At 33.2% G+C, this 22,540-nt stretch overlaps 2 protein-coding genes across 2 annotated transcripts; both read left to right on the plus strand.

The window, feature by feature from the left end:
• The first annotated feature begins 3,992 nt into the window (after nt 1-3,992).
• On the plus strand, nt 3,993-6,949 carry LOC121260936 (uncharacterized tRNA/rRNA methyltransferase YsgA). Its single transcript, XM_041163023.1, has 4 exons — nt 3,993-4,318; nt 4,830-5,127; nt 5,848-5,898; nt 6,450-6,949. Exons 1-4 carry the CDS (start codon nt 4,044-4,046, stop codon nt 6,831-6,833), a joined length of 1,008 nt encoding a protein of 335 aa, XP_041018957.1. The 5' UTR covers nt 3,993-4,043; the 3' UTR covers nt 6,834-6,949.
• Nucleotides 6,950-8,657: 1,708 nt separating this feature from the next.
• LOC121260950 (probable glycosyltransferase At5g03795) lies at nt 8,658-12,742 on the plus strand. Its single transcript, XM_041163055.1, has 6 exons — nt 8,658-8,945; nt 9,032-9,349; nt 10,170-10,456; nt 10,789-11,021; nt 12,066-12,223; nt 12,414-12,742. The coding sequence occupies exons 1-6, from the start codon at nt 8,778-8,780 to the stop codon at nt 12,513-12,515; spliced, it is 1,266 nt and encodes a 421-aa protein (XP_041018989.1). The 5' UTR covers nt 8,658-8,777; the 3' UTR covers nt 12,516-12,742.
• The last annotated feature ends 9,798 nt before the right edge of the window (nt 12,743-22,540 follow it).

Consider the following 22,540-nt stretch of genomic DNA (forward strand, 5'->3'; position numbering starts at 1 on the left):
ACAACAGAAATTCCGTAATTTTTTTCCTTCCTTCATAAGTAGGAATTAAGTACTTATAAAGAACTAAACAAGATAAATAGACTTTGAAAATCGTCACATTCGAACCTGTTTGGGTCAAAGATCTGCTGCGTGTTTGCTCACGATAACATTCAGTCATCTCATGTATCCTCTTCTTTTCATCTTCGAATTGCTCATTAGAATCCGCCGCATATGTAATCATCACATAACACATATTCAACAAAATTGAATATCTATTACCATTAGGCCTCTGATCCCTTGCGTCATAGCTACTGCGGATTAACGTGTATCGCCTCTTGATGTCCTTTCTCCATCGGTCTAAAATGTACCGGTTTGGCAATGATTTTATACCATTAGATTTGAATACGGCCAAAATATGCCTACACAGTATCCCCCTCATCGGAAATAACTCACATGAACACTTAGCATTGCAGTCTTCTTCATTAAAGTCCATTGAATAAGTAACCATTTTACTGAACTCCTCAATACGAACTTCATCTTCTACCAAATAACTCTTCATTACACCATCCAATGTAAGTAGAGATGGATCCAAATCAAGCACACCTATACTTGCTGCTGCACTTCCCTAAATTTAGCTTTAGTATACAACTCTTTGAATTTTCTTTCAATTGGAGATCTCGATACACAGGGAATGACCTGGCTAAATGATTAGAATTCCGCATGATTTTCATTCTCAATTTTCTTCTTCAACGCACTGTCAAACTAGTCGACAAACTCCTTCAAGTTTGTTTTTGAATGAACATAACCGTCAAAAAAAGCATTCATACTCTCGTTACGTTGGGTTGTACTCATTCCCGCCCAAAAGTGCTCTTTCAGGAAAACCGGTACCCAATGCTCACGCTCTGCATATAAACTTTTCAACCATGGATTCTCATGTAAGTCATATGTGTTAATAAACTAGGCCCAACATTTCTCAAACTCCTCAATAGTTTGTGTGTCGTAGACACATTTCATTAGTTGAGTTTTCAGCCCACTTCTGTATGTAGCATATGACCCAAGCTTCTCAAGGACTTTCTTCAATATATGTCATAGGCATAATCTATGTCGAGTTTCTGGAAAGACAGTAGCAATTGTATTTTTCATTGCTCTGTCTTGATCAGTAATAATAGCCTTTGGAGTTATACCGTCCATACACTGCAATCAGGTTTGAAATAACCATGTAAAGGTCTCCGTGTTCTCACTGGAAATTAACCCAGCTCCCAAAAGAATCGACTGCATGTGATGGTTTACACCAACAAATGGTGCAAATGGCATCTCATACCTATTCGTCAGGTATGTGGTGTCGAATGTAACTACGTCACCAAAATACTGGTAGGCTGCCCGACTACGTGGATCTGCCCAAAAAACATTTTTTAACCTTCCTTCATCGTCTAAATCCATCAATGCAAAAAATCCGTTATTCTTGTACTGCATCCTCATAAAATAATCTTGAAGTGCTCTAGCACCACCTGCGCCAAGTCATAGATGTTGTGCTTTGTCGATGTAATTGCAACAATCCTTTTCCAAAAATGGGAGATTCTCAAAGCCACCTGCGCCAACGACAAGAGATCCATAACTCTTATTCAGTCGGATCCCAGCTAAATCGTTTGTGTCTAGGACTCTTTTAACAGAGTCACTCACTTCTCTGTTACATCGAAAGAAGCGGGATTTCATTGGGCTGAGACCGTGATTATGTGTATTATGGATTGTTGTCAACCGCATCTTTCCCTCAACTCTTAAGGCATTAATCCTTGCCTTACAATCCGTTTTTCCCATCGGACGTGGGTTGGCGAGATTGGAACTCTTATTTTGGGCCTTCCCTCCCCGTGCACAACCAAGGGTGACATATCTGACACTTTGATCCTCTGACCTCTCACTCATTTGTGTCATCACCCCAAACCCACATTTTTTACCATAATGCTTATAATAGCTGAACAACTCTTCAAATGAATTGAACTCCATCCCCGACTTTGGTTCCTCAACGATATCATTACCATCCTACGATGGCACGTACTTTGGTGTACCAGTAGTGCCATCGTCAGTTGGTGTACCAGTAGTGCCATCGTCAGTCTCCCGTTCATCTGGTCTATCCAACAAAATTTCTTCATCTACTCTAGCAGAAGTACATGACGCTTCAGTTTGCAGACAATCGGATTTATCTTCTTCACTAACTCATGCGCTTGTTCCAGAGCTTGTACCGATAAATGGCCTCAGAGGTCCCATCCCAAATTGAAATGGGTAACCAACGTTTAGCTTAAAACAAAAAAACTAAAACATTTAATTTGTTTCAAAAATTATTATCTTATAACTAAAAAATAATAAAGGAGTTGAAAAATCACCTGAATGTTGCTTGGATTATTGGTTCCATCTGGATATGGCAAGAAAGCTGGTGACCATGCAGGCACTGGTCCAAAATAACCGTGCATGTAATTTTGATAGTTTAGTATACTAGTTTGAGGGATGTCCTAACAAAATAATAATAATATTAATAATTATAATGTTAAACATTGAGCTGCAATTAATTTTCTTAATTATGAAACAACATATTGAGTTTGACGGATTTGAGCTAGATGGTGTTAGCGGAAATAGGTGTTCTTCTCATTTTCCCATGCCCTGTACAAATTGTTCAATATCCAAGGTCAGTCTTTGATAAGTTATCAAGAAAATTACTTCAATCAACTAGAAGACTAATATTGTACATACTTCTCTCAAGAAAAAAAAATCTGATAAAAATTTGCTTAGCATTAAATACTGTTTACACATGCCAGAGATGATTAATGCCTTTCTTCTCAACTAAATCATCCACCGGTTGTTTTTTCAGAACAATTCAAATATAACTAACGTACATGAGGGAACAAAATAATAATCCTGCACCTAAGATCATTGTTTAAAGATCATTCCAAACATTTTATATATTTAACGACAGCTAAACCATAATAATTAAACCACAATATCAATATTTAACCACTAAATTAATTTTTCAGCTAACAAATTTCCACATAAACAACTCTATGCAATGCAAAAATTTTGTATTTAACAATATCAAATCTAAATCACAACAAGCTGTGTAAGGAAAAAACTAACTATATCACAACAGAAAAAAACCAACTAAATCATAACATGCTGTGGAACAAAAAAACTAATCTGTGGAAGAAAAAAACCACCTAAATCACAACAACAATGGAAGAAAAAAAACAAGCAAATCACGACATGCTTCATTGTTTATCAGTGACCATAACATTTAAGCAAATGCAAAGTTAAAATTTCAATCAAAGTAGAGATGAAGATGACCCACAGTGCGACGGTATGGAGACGAAGATGACCCGTGAAACCGACCCATGTCGCTGACTCGAAACGCTGGCCCACTAAGCTGACCCGAGATGATGGCCCACGAACATGACCCACCGAAGCCCATGAACCTGACCCAGCCCAACGCAGACCGGCCTTGACCCAGCCCAACGCACCTACTGACGTTCTCTGGGTTTCAATCTGCAGACCAAACTCTCTCGCACAAAGTTTTTGTTTGTCCAAATCGCCCGGTGCACACACGAAGCAGGACGAGCGGGAAACGAAATGAACCTGACCCAGGTCTCCACTTTTCATCTTCGTTTCATTTTTTTTAAACGGCTGACGCGCCGTTTGCATAAGACGACTGTGCATAGCAATACTGCTTTAAATTTTATACACATCCCACCATTGAAGAGTAAGATCTCATTTTTTTTCATAACACATCTCATCTCATCTAATTATTACAATTTTTTTAATTTTTTACACAAAATAAAATAAATAATTTAATTTTTTCAAATCCAATAATAATATTAATAAAATATATTTTAATAATATTTTATTTAATTTTTAATTTTTATATCAACTCATCTCGAAAACAAATTTAGCCGAAGACGTGTTTAAATAGCCCAAATCCGGTGGATAATATTGTCTATTTATGTTTACCTAAAAATTACTTGTATTCTGAATTGCGAACATTGTAGCTGCAGCTGAATTCTCAGTTAGAGTCGGTGAAGATAATGCCATGCTTCTACACATCTTCGATGCCCACTTCTTATCCTCCGAAACTCGGAGTTTCAAATTTTCAGTTAACGTTTTCTATTGCTCAAACACAAACCCATTTCAAAGAGAATGCCAGTGATTCCGTGGATGTCAAACTCCCTCTACCTTCTCATGTGAAATCCATTACCAGCGCTTCAAACCCATTTGTGAAGCACTGCATCAAGCTGCGTCACAGCACTTCTTACCGCCACTCCCATGGTTCCGTTCTCGTTGTGGGCGCTACCCCTGTAAGGTCTCATGCTAATCCCACTCTCTTTGATCTCAATTTATCTGGGTTCTACGTTGCAATCAATTAAGTAGCCCAAAGTTCAAATGGGTATAAAGCATTTTTCTTCCTTCGCTTTGGTTTCTGAAAATATGTGGGACTGTGAAAGGAAATTGATTCTTTTAATTTTTGGAGTCTGTTGTCTTGGCTTCCAAGAACTAGGAAAATCCAAGTGAATTATGCCAGGGACTTTTTAGTTGTCAATAACTAGCCATTTCTCAAATGAATTCCTGCTTTCCCTTTTTCTGGATGCTTAGAAGAGTAGTAAAATTGAAATAGAATTCATGATAGAGGGAAAAAAAAAAGGGACAGAAAATTGAATGTCAAGATACGTATTTGTTGTTTGGTTTCCAAAAATTCATGATAGTCACACTATATATAGTTCGGTCCGATGTAATGAAAATTCTAATGGTAAGTCTACATGTAAAAGCATTAGCCTTTATGAGTGATAGAGTCATGGCATGTTTATCCTTTTTAGGGAAATATACAAGTTTCAAGAGTCCTTGCAAGAGAAAACTGTGGAAATGGATTATTTACTTCTACTTGATAAAGCCGAGGTTCCTGAAGGGATAGATGGTTTCCCTGGACGTATTGTGCGTGTGAGCGCTGCAGTGATGAAAAAGCTTTCCGGTGTGAAGTCAACTGAATCTATTGATGCGATTGCCCTGATGAGAATTCCTACCAGGTTCTTCAATCTAGTAAATGATCAAGACAAGGCAGATTGTCGAAGATGGTTCCCATACCCACATCGAATTCTAGTTCTCGATGGAATCCAGGTGATTTTTTACACTTTTCCAGAGTAGTTCTCATTATTTCAGAACTTCTCAGTCAGCTTTTCTCCTCATGAGGTAGCCTTGCATTTTTGTGCAAAAAATAGATAATCATCCCTTGTCTGTTTGGTTTCTGAAGACTGCTAAAAAAGGAGGGTGATTTTGGAGGGCTTCTTTAGTCTTCTGCTCGGTGGAGATTTTCTACATATGAAAGCTGTATTACCAGAAATTATAGAATAAAAAAGACAATGAAGGGGATTTCTATCCCAAATTTTCTTTTTCTTTTAGGTACAGTTATATGAAGCGAAGAGTTTATAAGGCCTCAAGGCTGCAACTTGGTAACCTGATAAATAATTTGTCATTGAGTCTAAAAGAAACCTAAATATATAAGTACACGTAAGTGTTAGACTAATATCAGGCTATCAGCATATTCTTCTTACTGTACTTGCTTTCAATCAATTTTACATAGTGCTGATATTAGTTTAACAAGTACGCTAGACAGAAACCCCAAAGCAAATAAAGCATGAAATGCGTTTGGTTGAAGAAAATTTTTGGAACAAAATATTGGAACTAATTGGATTCGCTTTCATCTCTTCCCTTCAATTCAAATAGATAAAATGCTATTTCTAAGATGCTCTTTACTCTCCAGGTTTTAATTGCAGGCAATTGGGTTCAGGAAACTTTTGGGCATCTGTATCACTAACTCAATAGTTTTACTCGCTGCAGGATCCAGGAAACCTTGGTACATTACTCAGATCAGCTTTGGCCTTTAGATGGGTATGGAATAAGCTGCAATCTGAAATTATGTCTTCTTTATACCTTTCCCTCCCCCCACCTTATTTTATGTACTATGCATATGCTTCTCCAACAACCCACTGCATATTTCTGAACTCCAGTTTGTACTCAAAGCTACAAAGGTAACAGAAAGTGATATTACTTCTCATGATCAAGACCAGTTTGAATCCCAACTATTTGTTGCTGTTTGTTGTTGTTACTTGAGGATCATTTATTGATTAGAAACTTGACAGTTTTTTATGCCTTCCCACTGATCTGTTTAAAAATTTGAGACTTCTCGATAATAGATATCACAAGCCCTAATGATTTAAGGGTTTTACTTATCGAAACCAGCAATCTTTTCATTCTTCAGTAAATTATCCCACACTTCCTTTTACTGGACAGCAGGATCAATGGTGAGCCCAAAAATCAATAAAATTCCCTGTCTATGACCCAATCATTTAATGCTGCTGTTTATTGCCTGACATGAGCTATATGTTTTCCATCTATATTTTTAAAGGAAGACTAATAATATGGGAGCTATTGCCCAACAGGGTGGTGTTTTTCTACTTCCTGGTTGTTGTGATCCATTTAATGGGAAAGCACTTCGAGCTAGCCGAGGAGCCTCCTTTCAGATCCCCATAGTTTGCGGCAGTTGGATCCATCTTGAAGCCCTTGTAAACGAATTTCAAATGAAGGTCCTAGCTGGCCATCCAAATAGTACTGGAGATTTAAAGCCAGTGTCTCAGCTTTCTAAAGGGCTAGCCGATTCTTTAGTAGATTTTCCTTTGTGTTTGGTATTGGGTAGTGAAGGGAGTGGCCTGTCAGAGAAATCTCGGCATGTATGTGATCTTGTGAGCATTCCAATGACTGGAGAGTTTGAGTCTCTGAATGTTTCAGTTGCAGGTGGGATATTGATGTATATGCTTTCAGCCTAAGAACCACTAACCAGAGATCTGTCATTCCAATTCTCTTTTAGAAGGAAAATTAATTGTGCACGGGCAAGGATCCATTTTTAACTGTTGATACACTGTGCCCATGCACAATCTGTGTATTTTGCCTGTGGATGTATCAGTAGTCTTTTTAGAAGCTAACCATAGCGCTCAAGAAGGTGCAGTCTTTTCTTTCATTTGTTAGCGTTTGGTTTGTAACTTAGCCTGATGTTAAGGATATAATTGCAAATACTTTGCAGAAGCATCAAATGGTATTATATCTTACCGGTTTCGAGATATTTGTGAATTAATTACTGTGACAATGGAGAGGAATAGGATCCTCTCTATTTCACTTGAAATGAATGGTATCTAATTAGTGTAAATTATGAGATATTTGAATTATTTCTAGTAACGTTGACAAGTGAAATGATGAAAAGGATCCTTTTTCAAAGATGGAAGGGGTGTGAAACTCTAGACCGGAGAAACCGACCCAGACTGAGACCGAGACCAGTCCATGTTTTAGAGGATCGAAAAGTTTTGGTTTGGTCTCGATTTAGAGTTTTTCCATCCCTAGACCGAACTAGACCGGACCGAATGAAAAAATATATATATTTATTTATATTATTTATATAATAATTGTATAATTTACTATGTAATTTTTATCTAATCTATCACTGTTAACAATATAAAATTTTAAATATGTTATTAACACTTATTAATATTCTATCAGTTAACTAATATATATAATATCAATTAGCTAATTATATAGTAATTATATAAATTAATAATATAATTTTTATCTAATTTATTATCATTGATCATATAAAATATTTTTTTATTAATTGATTTTAAAAATAATAATAACTAAACCGGACCAACCAGACCGGACCTATGGGTGTTTGGTCCAAGAAAGTGATGGACCGAAAATGTTCGGTCCATCACCAAATCGGACTGGACCAATCGATTTGCACCCTTGGATGGAGGGTTCTTAGTATTTTTTTTTACCAGGCATCCAAACTTTCAATATGTACATTTATCACCAAGTTATTTATTTATTTATTTTTGGTATGCATTACCTCTAAGCTGTTAAAAGGTTTTAATACACATCCTTTTAGGTTTTAAAGCTATATCAAGCATCTTTGTCTAAGACGAAATGAGATGAATTGAGATTAAAATTAAAAATTGAATAAAATACTATTAGAATATATATTTTTAATATTATTTTTGTTTTAGAATTTAAAAAATTTTAATTGGTTATTTTATTTTATGTAAAAATTTAAAAAATTATAATAATAAGATGAGATGAATTGAGAAAAATTATAAAAACAAACGAGGCCAAAATGTCTCAAGTATATGCATCTTTACATGTGTTGGGACTTTTTAAAGAGTGTGGTACTTTTAGGCATTTGGTCTTCTAAATTTTTTTCCATACAATATTTTAAAACTTTGGACGGTAAATCAAGTAAAGAATAATTTTTTCTTCTTTTCAATAGGCCTATATTTTTCCAATTATTAAGTAAACAAGCCTACATGCTAGTCTTTTTTTTCCCACTCTATGTCAAGTATTATTATTTAATTTTTTTTAAAAATAAATTATTATTTTAGAATCTAAATATTTTAAATTAAATATTATCAATGATGTAAATGATTTAAGCACTTATTTAAAAATTATTTTTGTTACACATCATTCCACAAATCACATTACTTTTATTTTTATTTATTTATTTATTTTTTACTTTATTCTTCCTTAAAAAAAAAAAAAAAAAAGAATTTAAAAGATTTTATGTTGGAACGGTCAGTCCAGTAATCTACTTCAACTTTGCTTGGAAAACGTTTTACATAGGTATTAGGAACGGTTAGTCCTGTAATCTAGTTGTCTACTTCTACTTCTGTTGGTTACTGGTACTCAATTGAGTCGATCCCACAACACAGTTCCACCGCCGGCGAACAATGTCGACCGGCAAGCCACCTCAGATGGCGTCCTTCTCAGCGTCCTCACCGCTTTGCTCTCTCCAAGGCTCCCTCCTCACACTCGCTGTCTTAACCCTCTTCTCCCTCACCTATTTCTCTCTCAATTCCCTCCGCTCTCCTCTCCCCTCCTCTTCTGCCACCACTCAGGTTCGTTGATTTTACTTCCACGCCGCTCTTTCCCGAGAAATAAAGAAAATTTATTTACTGACTTTCTTTCTTTTTTTGGTACGAAGGTTTCTGTTGCTAAACTGGTTCGTGATGATAATAAAGCGGCGAAGGATGGGGTGGAGGAGGACGGGCTTTATGATATTTACCATTCCCCGGAGGTTTTCCGGTTGAATTACGCGGAAATGGAGCGGAAATTCAAGGTGTATATATACCCGGACGGAGATCCCGACACGTTCTACCAGACGCCCAGGAAGCTTACGGGGAAGTACGCCAGCGAGGGCTATTTCTTCCAGAACATTCGCGAGAGTCGCTTCCGCACTGAAAATCCGGATCAGGCTCACCTCTTCTTCATTCCCATTTCCTGCCACAAAATGCGAGGCAAGGTAAGGGTTTTGATTGCCAACCTTATGCATTGTTTTGAAGAATTTTATGCAATCGTGGATCGTTAGTTACGGATTTGCATTAATGCTCTTTTTTAAGCGAAACAATAGAAGTGGAATTTCTCCTCTATTTTGAGGATTTTCACCGTTGGGGAACCCAGGACATGTAACTTTGACTTGCTTGTGACTGAATTATATAGTTTTTCTTCCCAATCTTTATTTCCTTAATTGACTCACGAAATGGATGGGAAAAAGACAACAAAAGCTTTAACCCCTTCTTGCTCATTAAAAAAAGAACAAAAAAAGGTTTTCACGGAAAGAGCTTGCTGGATGAACTTTTTTGGTTTCAATTTCCAGGCCCCATTTTTGTGTTTTCAAATGAAAGCTAAAGACTAAGAATTTACCTGTGTTGTCATTTATGTCAAGATAAAAGATGAATGAGTGTTCTTATAATATTGAACACAGGGATCAGCCATTTCTCTTGCAATTGCTGTTTGTTTTCATCCCGTGTCATTTGTAATGTGGTGAGTTAATTTGAAGAACAACAAGTACAACAACCGCAAATGTGAATTTTTAGATGAGATATTCTACTTTGCTGACCATGGCAGGAGCTTCAAAAACTCAGAACTAGTGCTCTATTTTTCAGATGCTGATCAGGTTCAAGAAATATACTACTAATACAATGCACAAACCCTTTCTTTTCTTGATAAGTAATACAACACACATATACACATCAAACGTACTTTGGTCAGTTCTAATTGACACTTCCCTCCTATCTGATCTATTATATGCTGGGATTTGATGCTTGCTTTATTGTGTGCAGGGCACTTCATACGAGAATATGACCATAATTGTCCAGAATTATGTGCAAATGTTAATTTCCAAGTATCCGTACTGGAATCGGACCCTGGGTGCAGATCATTTTTTCGTCTCTTGTCATGATGTTGGTGTTAGGGCAACAGAAGGACTTCCACTTCTTGTAAAGAATTCAATGCGGGTCGTGTGCTCCCCAAGCTATGATGTTGGATTCATTCCACACAAAGATGTTGCACTTCCTCAAGTATTGCAGCCATTTGCGCTTCCAGCTGGAGGAAATGATCTCGAAAACAGGTAGAATTGTAGGATGTGAAATTTTAATGACCTGATTAACAAACCTTCACCTGTTGACTGAGTTAAGAGTAGATGACAGCCGCTTTTATGGGGTTTTCCTTCTTTGATTATTTGTTCCTTTTTTCTGAGTTGTTCCTTGAAAAACCATTTGCTTTGCTTTCTTATTTCCTGAAAATTCCATATTGGAAAAATAACGTACAGATTGGAAATTTAATTAATAAATAGGTTAAGGCATGCCTTGCATGGGTAGCTGAAAATGATTTATCTTATTTTTGCAACTTATAGAACTCACAAGGCATTGCTTATAAATATATAACAAACGTGTCTTGTAGGACAACGCTTGGTTTTTGGGCTGGACACCGGAACTCTAAAATTAGAGTTATATTGGCACGCATTTGGGAGAATGATACAGAGCTTGATATTTCCAACAACAGAATAAATAGGGCTATGGGACCACTGCTATATCAAAAGAGATTTTATAGAACCAAGTTTTGCATATGCCCCGGCGGTTCCCAGGTCAATAGTGCTCGTATAACTGACTCGATCCATTATGGATGTGTGCCTGGTAAGATTTGAGTGCTTCCTGGCTGTTTGTATGAGAATGGTACTGGATGGTTTTTATCCATCTTCTGTCATTACATGCATGGTAACTATGATGTCGAATAATATGCCTGGATTATTGGGAATTAAAGACCCACGAGACATGAATTATTTCAAAACACTGTCTTCCTTCGCTATACTCCAGCCTAACAAACTGAAAACAGAAGACCTGAACACAACAAGATCTTTGTGGCATTTTTCCAATTTAATGTAGGTCTTAATTTTTTCACCTGTTTGAAAAAAAAAAAAAGGGGGAAGCGCAGCTTGCTTCTTATTCCCGTGTTTGATGTCTTTCATCTCTGCTTTGTAAACTAGTTATGTTAAACTACTTCTGAAACTGAACAGGCAGTCTCCATCAAACACCTGGAGAATATGATTGAGCAAGATGAGGAAACATGAAAGTTACCCAGCTACTTAGCAGTTCAGGTTTCTGCTTTTGGACCCTGATGGGAGCTGCCCCTGATAATACTCTAATTAGGGAGAACGTTCCATGGAAGGCATTTGAAATTGTTCATCTTTTGAGTAATTTTGAGATGAGAACGTCTCTGTTATGGTAATGAAAGGTGAACTACGTAAGGGTTAGGTTTCTGGCAGACGCAAATAGCATTCTAATGGGGCGAATCCCATATGTTCACCCCTTTGGGTACTTTCAGTGTGCTGGGTTCCCACCCATTTGTCTCTTATTTTATTACTTATCCAACGTACAGGAGAGATTCCAACACATTCGTTACTAATCTCCCTTCTAGCACAAAGACTTGGATTACATTTCCAGAATCAAAGGAATTTGTCCTTATTGTTAAAGAACTCATGCTGTTTTGACTAGCATATTAGCGTGGTGTTTGGGTTGCATAATTTCCTAAAAGTGGTTTGAACAATGTCCAGAGCTTGTTGGGTGCCTTAGATTTTTTTGTATTTTTTCTAGTTTCTGATTGTGAACCTTCCCCATATTCTGTTGAGATTTTCCATCTAACTATTTCCCCACCCAACTTATGTATTGAATATTTTGCAGTGATATTGTCAAATTATTACGACCTGCCATTCAATGATATTCTTGATTGGCATAAATTTGCGGTTGTGCTCAAGGAGAATGATGTGTACCAGCTTAAGCAAATCCTCAAGGATATACCTGATGCTGACTTCGTTACACTCCACAAGAACTTGGTTAAGGTAGATGCCCTTCTGTTTCAACTTGAATATTTTAAATAGTATAGTTGATTTATACTTGCTGTTTAAGTTTTTCATATAAGCAATCTGCTATGTCCTTTATATTTTCTGTTTACCGCAAGTGCGTGAATAACTCATGGGCAAAAAAAGGAGAAAGAACTGATGAGATTATTTTTGGATTGTTTCTTATCAGGTTCAGAGACACTACCAATGGAACTCTCCGCCAATCAAATTTGATGCATTCCATATGGTCATGTATGAGCTTTGGTTGCGCCATCATGTCATCAAATATTGATTTGTATGTAATTCCATTGTACACTAATTGGCTAGAAACCCAAAAGGTTGTAAATTGTTATACACCGTTCTCTCATCTACCTAGTTTACTTATGGTGAAGGGAAGTAAAGTTGGGGGCATTACTTGTTTTTTCCCTGGTTCAGGTTTTCCCCCTACCATTTTGTACCTGCAACTTTGGCAATTAATTTCTTCAATGATACAAGATCAGAAGTGTTGTGCTTTGGGTCTGCGAGAAGTCACTATATTGATTTCAGAGTAATGCTACAAATCACACACATCTGGCTCAGCTCTCATCACATTATGTAAAATGTGGTATCTTTATCACCCTTGAATCATTTTTTTTTTTTTTTTTTTTAAGAAATCTTAAGATTGATGGGCAATACCATCTCATCATGGTAAGATGAAAGATGAAAGTGCGGTTTGTAAATTTTTTCTTGTTTTCAATACTGGGTTCTTCGTGATACGACTTGGACTGATTGAACCGAAGGGACAACGCTCAACCTGGATTTCAATCAGTAATGCTTGTGGTTGGGTTTACGAATCCGATCTTGCCGTGTCGATCGAACCAGGTGACTTCTTTCGTGTTATGGGAAATTACAACTTGTTGGAATCTTTACAAACAATTTTAAGTTTTTGAAAGTGCATTATTGCTGTCCTTTAAAAGGAACTTTCTCTTATACTCTTATGTGTCTTCCAATTAGTCAACTTTTTGTCCCGAATTTTGTTACATATAATTATTTTTATGTTCTCCTTGTGCACTTCACTGACGTGATTGGCCAAAACAGTTATTTTATATTATAAAAAAGTATTGCAGCTAATCATATTAATAGAGCGTGTAAAGAATACGCAGTGACTGGACATAGAGATTTTATTGTTATTAAGACATTTTTCTCTTGATGTAGGGATTGGGCAGCCTGCAAGAATGTGTTTTTGACTCCTTGGAATACGGATGACGGCGTGGTACTTTTATTCTATCATAATAGATATATAAGTATCAACTTTAATTGATATAACATATTATGATAGGACAGAAGTACGACGTATCCATAGTTCGGAAATACTTAATATTTACTTGTTAACATATAGTTGGATTATAGCCTGTTTTGCACTTTATGAAAGAAAGCTTACACTTGGTAAAAGAAGAGCTATTTGTCCCCATTACCCTTCTACATATCATTTCTTCTTAGAAAATTCAAGGACGAATGACTATGATTTGGACTAACCTTCCCCTCATTCCTGAATATCATTGTCGTTCGGACCACAGGTTGGGCTGGGGTAGTAAGGCCCAGACAGCTGGCCATGGTTGCAGGACTGCCGAATGGCAATGTGAACATAATTGAGAGAGTATTGCAAATTATATAAAATAATTTTATAAACTGACGTGACTTCATCTTATGTGTCAAAATAGAATGTATCTATACCCACCTATTGTTTTTCACTTCGCAATTATTATGTCTTCTGGGAAATGAAATATGAATAATGCTACCCATAAACATGATAACAAGGTCTTCTCTACGTACTGACGTGTCACAATAGTAAACAAACAAAAAATAAGCAAATTTAAAAAATCAAATATACAAACTCAAATTCGTCTCGGTTGAAAACTTGAAACCCCTAAAACCTTTCCAAGAATCAAATCTCAGAACAAATGGCTCTCGTTTTCGTAGTCCCTGATCTCCAGTCTCCCCCAAGTCAAAAAGCTAAAGACCAAGACATCACCAATTCCCTCCTCCGCAAGAGGATATCATATACAAAGGAGAAATACTTTACTACAGACAAATTACACAAAATTAAATTTATAGATTAATGTGACTTAATGCAATACGTCAAATTATAAAATTATTTTATTTGTAAAGTAGATTTAACAGATTATATAAAGTTATATCAGCTTGTAAATTTATTTTTGTATAATTTTTTCGTGCATGTAACACTTCAATAGACCAAAAGGCACAACTTTGTAACTGCACCAAAGGGTCAGTTTTGATTTGAGATTGAGAAACCAACGTGGGAGAACCACATACATACATGGTTTTGTTCTTGGTGAGCTATAGAAACGTGCGTAATTGGTATTTTTTTTTTTTTTCTTTTCTGTTCTCAAAACGTTCAATCAAACTTCGTGGAACAACCTCCATGTCCAGAGACGAATCTAGAGTATTACTTCAAAATAAAAAATAAAAGAGTATTAGATGTGAATTTTTATAATCTCAAATATATTTGATTTTCTATAAATCATATATGTGTTCATTGATTTACTATGTATTCTGAAATTTTTTAATTTGACTTATTATGTTGTACGTACGATTTAAATTAATTTTGAATATTATAATATGACATTTCATGAATTATTTTCTTTATCTTTTATTTTGAAAACTTAAGTTTAACAATATGGACAAGCTAAAATGTTTAAATCATAAACGTGGTTAAGACTAAATTTCGGAATAAAAATAAATTGATCAACTTTTTTCAACTTTTAATTAATATTATTAAGATAAGGTTTCGAAACAAAATAAATTATGAATTTCTTATAAATTATTTGCTATTCTATATTGAGAATGAATGTGAATTAATGATCTTTATTTGTTAAAAAAACATTGAGATCAAGTGACATGTTAAATGCTTTTATTTTTATTTTACATTCAAACTTAAAACTTCTTATATACTTATTCACACTTCTGAGTAATCTTTTAATTTTTATAATTTACAAGTTTTTATATATCCTACAGCCCCCTTACCTTTTTTTTTTTTTTTTTTTTTAGAGAAAGACTATCTCTATTGATTCTCTTTAAAGCAAAAAATGAATACAATGAGGATAATCCTCTAAATGAATGCTCTCCTCAAAGAGATCTAGTGCACTCTTTGCTAAAGTGTGAGCCACCATATTGACATTCCAGTTACATGCCTTACTGACCATTGGTTCACTTTGCCTAAAATTTCCTTGGCATCTCTTATAATCATTCCCAAATAACTCCATTTTTCCTCAGACCCGTTAAGACCATTTACCACTGCCAATGCATCCCCTTCCAAAATGAATTTCTGCTGTCCCATTTCAATGCATAAAATAGTGATTTAAGCATGGCAATGACTTCACCAAGGAGAGGATCAGGATATAGCTCCCGAGAGGATCTTAGTGTAGCCACTACCCTTTCATTCCAGTCTCTTACAATTCCTCCAATTCCCACTTTGCATTGAACTTTGTTGATAGCAACATCCCAATGGATTTTGTAGAAATTTGAGGGAGGTACTTGCCAATGGGGGCTTGTCAGGTTTATATTCTCCAGGTTTAATCTTTGGCCTGATACATGTTTATATGCTTCAAGAAGTCCAAATAGCCTGCTCCATTCCAGTGAATTGGTCTTGCAAAAGAGTAAGCTATCATCTGTAAAAAATAAGTGTTTAATGTGTAAAGAGTCTTGAGCAAGTGGAATCCTAGAGATAAATCATTGCTGCTCAGCATGATTGAGACACAAAACTCAACATTTTAGAACATAGGATAAAGAGATATGGGGATAGTAGGTGCCCTTGTCGAATTCCTCTAGATGGTTTGAACTCTTCTTGTGGGATCCCATTAATATGAATGGAATAGCTGACAGTACTCACACACTTTAAAATTAAATCAATCCATCTTCTATAAAATCCCATTTTCTGCACGACAGCTTCAAAAACACTTTACTCCATCCTGTCATATGCTTTGTTCATGTCTAACTTGAGAGCCATGTATCCTTCTTTTTTTTTTCCTCTCATTCTGTTATGAATGGTATGCAAAGTTTCATAGGCCACTATAACATTATCTGATATCAATCTCCCAGGTACAAAGGCACTCTGTGTTGGGGAAATGATGTCTGACAGAATAATTTTCAATCTATTAGCCAAGACCTTTGCAACTGTTTTATAGAAAATATTGCAGAAACTGATAGGGCGATAACCGGATACTGTTTTGGGAGAGTTTTTCTTTGGAATCAAGGTTATAAAAGTCTTATTCACCTCCTCAAAACCCACACCTGTGCTTAGAGTTTCGTGAATTGCACTAGTAATATCATTGCCCACTGTACTCCAATGATCCTTAAAAAAAAAACACAGCTGGAAATCCATCTGGCCTTGGAGGACTTAATGGATTAATCTAAAAAAGGACCTTCTCTATCTCCTCTTTCGAGAAATCTTTCAGCAGAATCATGTTCATATCTTCAGTAACTGTAGGTACAAGTTGTTCAAGAACATCTGTAATTCCTCTTGGATGTGAAGTAGTAAACAGGACCTTATAAAAGGTTTGGAAAAGACCGCTAATCTCCTCATATCTTGTAACAAAATTCCCCTCTATTAGTGATCTTTTGTACAGTATTTGCATTCTTTCTCTGGGTAGCACATAAGTGAAAATACTTAGATGTTTCTATCTCCATCTTGCAACCATCTTTATTTTGCTCTCTGGCGCCACCTCAAATCCACATCCTCCAAAAAGCAATCAACTTTTTTTTTTAATCAACTTTTTCGACTTTTAATATTATTGAGATAAGGTTTCGAAACAAAATAAATTACAAGTTTCTTATAAATTATTTTCTATTCTATATTGAGAATGAATGTGAGAATCAATGATTTTTATTTGTTGAAAAAATATTGAGATAAATTGACATGTTAAAAGCTTTTATTTTTATTTTACATTCAAACTTGAAACTTTTTGTATACTTATTCATGCTTTTAAGTAATCTTTTAATTTGTATAATTTACAAGTTGATTGCTTCGTCCCTGTCCATAACCATAATAATTGATGACAATTAAGCATTCTTTTAATAAAAAATGGCGTTTTCTCTCCTTTAAACATGTCTAATTTTACATTTATAATCTTAAAAGCTCGAGAGATTAATGTTGTTTGTGTGTTTCAATAAATTCTCCGAACATGCTCACATTTGTATGTTTCTTAACTAATTTGCTATGTATCCCATTAGCTATAACAACTAGTTAGCAATATTTTAGCCAATGAGATTAATGAAAATGGGTTTACATTGGAGTAGCCAACTAAACTGATTTTTGCTACAATGCTTATCCAAATATGTAAAACAATGTTATTTAGCTAAACTAATAGTTTATGAAAAATACTTAAACTATAAAGAGATCTCATAAAAATAAATTCACTAGTTGACGTAGTTTGATGTAGTTCGTTTAATTGTAAAGTTACGTTAATTGTAAAATAGATCTAACATACCGCATTAAGTCATGTCAATTTATTGTGTATTTTTTTGTAGCGATAGTACTTCTCATAGTTTATTATTATTTTTTCACCAAGAAAATATAGATTTCATTAGCTCTTATTACTGTAGCATGATCATTTCATATCTTATGATTATTTTATCCATCCCAATGTTACTCTTTCCTCTCTCAATCGAAAATAATTGAAGTATTAATTATTCCATCGACCAAACCATTAAAAATATGATTATTTCATCTAACCAAAACATTAAAAATATAAGTAGTGTTAGAATATTATGTGAGAATATTACTATACTTAGAATGAATTTTGATATACATAAGCCACTATTCACTTCCATATTCTATACTTGACAGTTTTTTTTATAAGGTATGGGATGTTTGATAGTAAATAGTAAGTAATGAGAATAATTATTCTACTTAGAATATATTCCTAATATTCTAGTATATATCGTAACATGACTTCTTTTCTACTATATTTAGTTTATTGTATAAATTAATCAATATCATTTAGTATCATTGAGTTATTGTATTTCTATTATGTATCTAGATTCATTTCTCTATATGATATTTTATATATTCAAAGATAATTTAGAGTAGCAAAAATATAGTCATCAAAGTCTCTTCCTCATTCTCTCTCTTTTTCTCTTCCTTATCTCATTTTCTATTTTATTTTTATTTTGTACAAATAAAAACAATAATTTAATTAGAATGAACATAATAACGGGTTTGTTATTAAAATATAAACTATTGAAAAAGTACATGTTATAAATTATGAAAATTAACACAAAATATATTTTATTTTATTATAAATTAAAATATGATTGGTAGATCTGTAATATTTGACGAAAATAAATTAGATAAAAAATTAATAATAAATTAGAAATTAATAATATTTTATTAATAATTTATATAGTTTTAAAATAGGTAAGTTTCAAACCCTTCATTTTAAAAAAAAAAAAGTATGATAAATTTGAGATTTATATAAAAAAAAAAAATGAGGGGCCACAAAATGTGTCATTTTCTTCAATACTTGCTTCCTATATCGTCCATCAAATAAATTATTCGTTTGATTCTTAAATTCATCTTAATTTATATTAATTTATTATTATATTTTTTTAAAAAAAAATTAAAATAATAATAATAATAAATAATATTTTATTATTTTAATTCAATTCAAATAAACTTCAAAATTTCAACGCAAATAGCGCTGAAACACCCTCGTCTCTGGATGATGACCTTTGTAACATGTATATATAAATATATTATATATATAATTGCTTTTTCTGTTTTCTTGGGAATCGGATCGAAGTGTTTGAACATTGATATCACAGGGTAAACCTAGTGTAAATCTAACTGCAAAGAAGGTAATAGCCATTATTTGAACATTGACAATTACTGCATTAAATTCAAAATTTATTTCAATTTATCTTATTTTATCATTACAATTTTATCAAATATTCACATAAAATATAATAAACAATTAATTTTTTTCAAATTTTAAAATAATTTTATTAAATTATCACACAAAATATAATAAACAATTTAACTTTTATTCTATTATTTATAAATTATTTCAACTCATATCTGAATCTAAATCATAAGTTGTTCGATTGGCCCCTAACAATATCTTTTTTAATTTTTATTTTTTATCTAAAACTATCTCATCTTTATCTCTAAATCTAAATCACCTCTAAACATTATTTTACACCGTTATATTTGGTGATGTATTGAGATATCATAAGTGATTATTATTTAAGTGATACAAAGAAATTTTTAAAATATGTCACATCATAAGGTACGAAAGAAATAATAACATTTAAGATAAAAAAAAAAAATATATCACTAATATATATGCTACAAACTGTAAAAATCATGCTACAGAATTCTTGGTATGTGATTGGTTCATGTTTAATTTGGTTGAAGACTTTTTGGAAAATTCTTAAAACCTCTCTTTCTCTCTCATTCTGTGTGTGTATTATGTATTATGAAAAATGATAGTTATAATTATAAGTATATAAGTGCTATACAATCATTTTAAAAATAAATAAATAAATATGAGATATATATATAAAAAAATTAAATTTTTAATAGTAAATCTTATTCTTTTTTAAAGCGATTCCACAATATTTACATATTTCACGATTGAATATAATATTACTCGCGTATTATTCACCATGTTTGTACGAGATTGATATTGGAAGATTCTTGATCCACTAGAGATGTGGAAGATGAGCATCTAATCCTCAACTCTTTCATCAATATTCCATTGTCCTTACCTTGACTTCATTATATAATGTGTCATGTTTATTTTAATTCTACAAGCTAATAAATCTGCTTCTCTTTCTTAATATTATAATGAATAATCCCACGCCTGTGGTATACTGTTGCATTCTACATCACTTTCGTTTTAGGTATACCTTACGCTAACATTAAGCTAGCTGCTAATCTTATTTTGATCATCAATGCTCGCTACACTACTCGCTAGCAGTACTAGTGTTGTAGTGACGTAGTCTGTGCTTATGATCTACACATAATCAAACGTGTCATCGGAATCATATATAACATAATTCCTTTGTTACTTTTAAATTCCCAAAACGAAAACCAAAGAGATTGAAAAAGAAATGATGGAGGTGATGACCACGACGACTAAAATAATGAGTTTATATATATATATATATATATATATTAGGGAATGGTTCTGTGCGTTAGTCCTGTGGTGTACTTAATATAATGATTTTAATTAGAGGTGTAATCGATCCGGTTCGATCCGATTTTGAACAAAATTTAAGACTTAACCTGTCCGGTTCGGTCTGGTTTTAGATAAAATTTAGGACCGAACCGATATATACCGATTTTTCATTTTTCAAAATCGATTACGCCCTGGTTACTCTCCTAAACCGGTACATCCGGTTTTATCAGTTTCCAGTCTGATTTTTCGATTTTTTTAAAATGTAAACAACATATAATAAAATGTTACTTCTTATGATAAAATGTTATTAATAACTTAATATATATATTATGTTTAAAGTATATAATCAATTAAATTTTCATCTTTAAAATTAAAATTTTATTTTATAAATTATAATAACATTATCTTATATATAATTATATTAATAACATATGATCAAACAAATTACAAATGTTCATATTTAAGATTAGCATTTTATTTTATAATTTATAAATTATAATATGAAATTATTTTATGATATATAATTATATATTATATATAAAACTTATATATATAAATATTTTGTATAATATATAAAATTAATTTATATATATATTTTCCCAACCAGTCCGGTTCGGTCCACACCGGTTCCGGAAACTACGAAACCGAAACTGGACCAGTTCCGACCGGTTTTCATAATATAAGAACCGGTTCTGGACCAGACTGGTTCAAAACCGGACCAACCAGTCCGGTCCGGTTCGATCTGGTCCGATTTTTCGGTTTAAATTTACACCCCTAATTTTAATAAAAAAAAAAGTAAAAAAGTCAGTGACTTATTTATCTGGAAAAAGAAAATACAAGGTAAAATAAAGATTAAAAAATTAAGATTAAAAAAAATCTAAAATTCAACAAAATATCTAACCGCGGGGCTATTAAGGACCTTTTAGTAAAATATGATCATTCATTAAATTCTATAGGAGCGCTACACGTCAAATGGTCAAGGGTCTTAAAGACTTTTTGATAAAACAGAACTTAACGAAAAAATAAAAAAAATTACGAAAAAATAACTATTCACAATTAGATAGCCACTTATTATAATATAGTATATATATATATATGTGTGTGTGTAATCATGAACATGGTATATACTTTACATGTTCAAATCCTGCATTCATATGAAACATTAAAAGTTCCTCAAACAATAAAATTAATTGTAAAAGAAATAATAAATATATGTTAATTAATTTGAAGCATATGGGGCTCACCAACCTTGTCCTCATGTAATAACACTTCCAATCAATGCTCAATCAAGTGTACGTGAATGAAATTATAAGGGTACTAGCTCCCAACGGATGTAGAGTCTTCACGGGTAATTATGGTATTCTTCAGGGTCCTTGAATAAATTATGAAATGCTGTCCTCATTTTGTTTTTTTTTTTTTTTGGGTTAAAAAAAAAAAAGAGCTCTCAACCTACAATGATCAGTTATGATAACAGTTATAAAGCCATCGAACTTATTATTTTTGTCAAATGATTAAAATTTTAAGCCTTAACCATTCTTGATATCATGTGTCTCTTCATTTTAATTTATTAATATATCATAAAAATATCAAAATATTGATCTCTAGGGTTAATTGCAAAAATAAATCCTCGAACATTTCAAGTTTTTTTCTCAAACACACCTCTAAACTAGGACTTTTGACCTTTCAAAAATAGCTTTAATTTGCATGATTACGAGCATTCCAAACTTGAATCAAACTAAGACATTAAATAAGAGTGCTAATGCCTAAGGGTGTAACTGATTTGGTTCGGTTTGATTTTGGACATATTTTATAATCGAACTGATATATATCAGTTTTGAGATTTGAAGAACTAATACCGCACCGATTATACCCCTAAAATTTCGGTCAGACTTTTTCGGTATGTTATATATATATATCATATACATATAGTATATAATAATATAATGATAGTATATTGTAGTATAGACTACAGTGATATATTATAATATATAAAATATTGATATTATATTAGAATAACTGCTAATACTATAGACTACAACGATAATATATAGTTATTTATATAGGAGTTTAAAATTTAATGTTATTTTAATTAGTAATTTAGCAAATTTTAGGTTATTTGAGTATTACATATTAATGT

Source organism: Juglans microcarpa x Juglans regia, chromosome 4D, assembly GCF_004785595.1.
Source record: "Juglans microcarpa x Juglans regia isolate MS1-56 chromosome 4D, Jm3101_v1.0, whole genome shotgun sequence".
Lineage (NCBI taxonomy): Eukaryota > Viridiplantae > Streptophyta > Magnoliopsida > Fagales > Juglandaceae > Juglans > Juglans microcarpa x Juglans regia.

Bases quoted from the DNA above. Each gene is read 5' to 3' on its own strand.
- LOC121260936 (XM_041163023.1), top strand. From the start codon at position 4,044: ATGCCATGCTTCTACACATCTTCGATGCCCACTTCTTATCCTCCGAAA. The intron at 5,128-5,847 runs GTGATTTTTTAC...TACTCGCTGCAG, and splicing joins TAGTTCTCGATGGAATCCAG to GATCCAGGAAACCTTGGTAC. The intron at 5,899-6,449 runs GTATGGAATAAG...ATTGCCCAACAG, and splicing joins CAGCTTTGGCCTTTAGATGG to GGTGGTGTTTTTCTACTTCC.
- LOC121260950 (XM_041163055.1), top strand. From the start codon at position 8,778: ATGTCGACCGGCAAGCCACCTCAGATGGCGTCCTTCTCAGCGTCCTCA. The intron at 8,946-9,031 runs GTTCGTTGATTT...TTTGGTACGAAG, and splicing joins CCTCTTCTGCCACCACTCAG to GTTTCTGTTGCTAAACTGGT. The intron at 9,350-10,169 runs GTAAGGGTTTTG...TATTGTGTGCAG, and splicing joins GCCACAAAATGCGAGGCAAG to GGCACTTCATACGAGAATAT.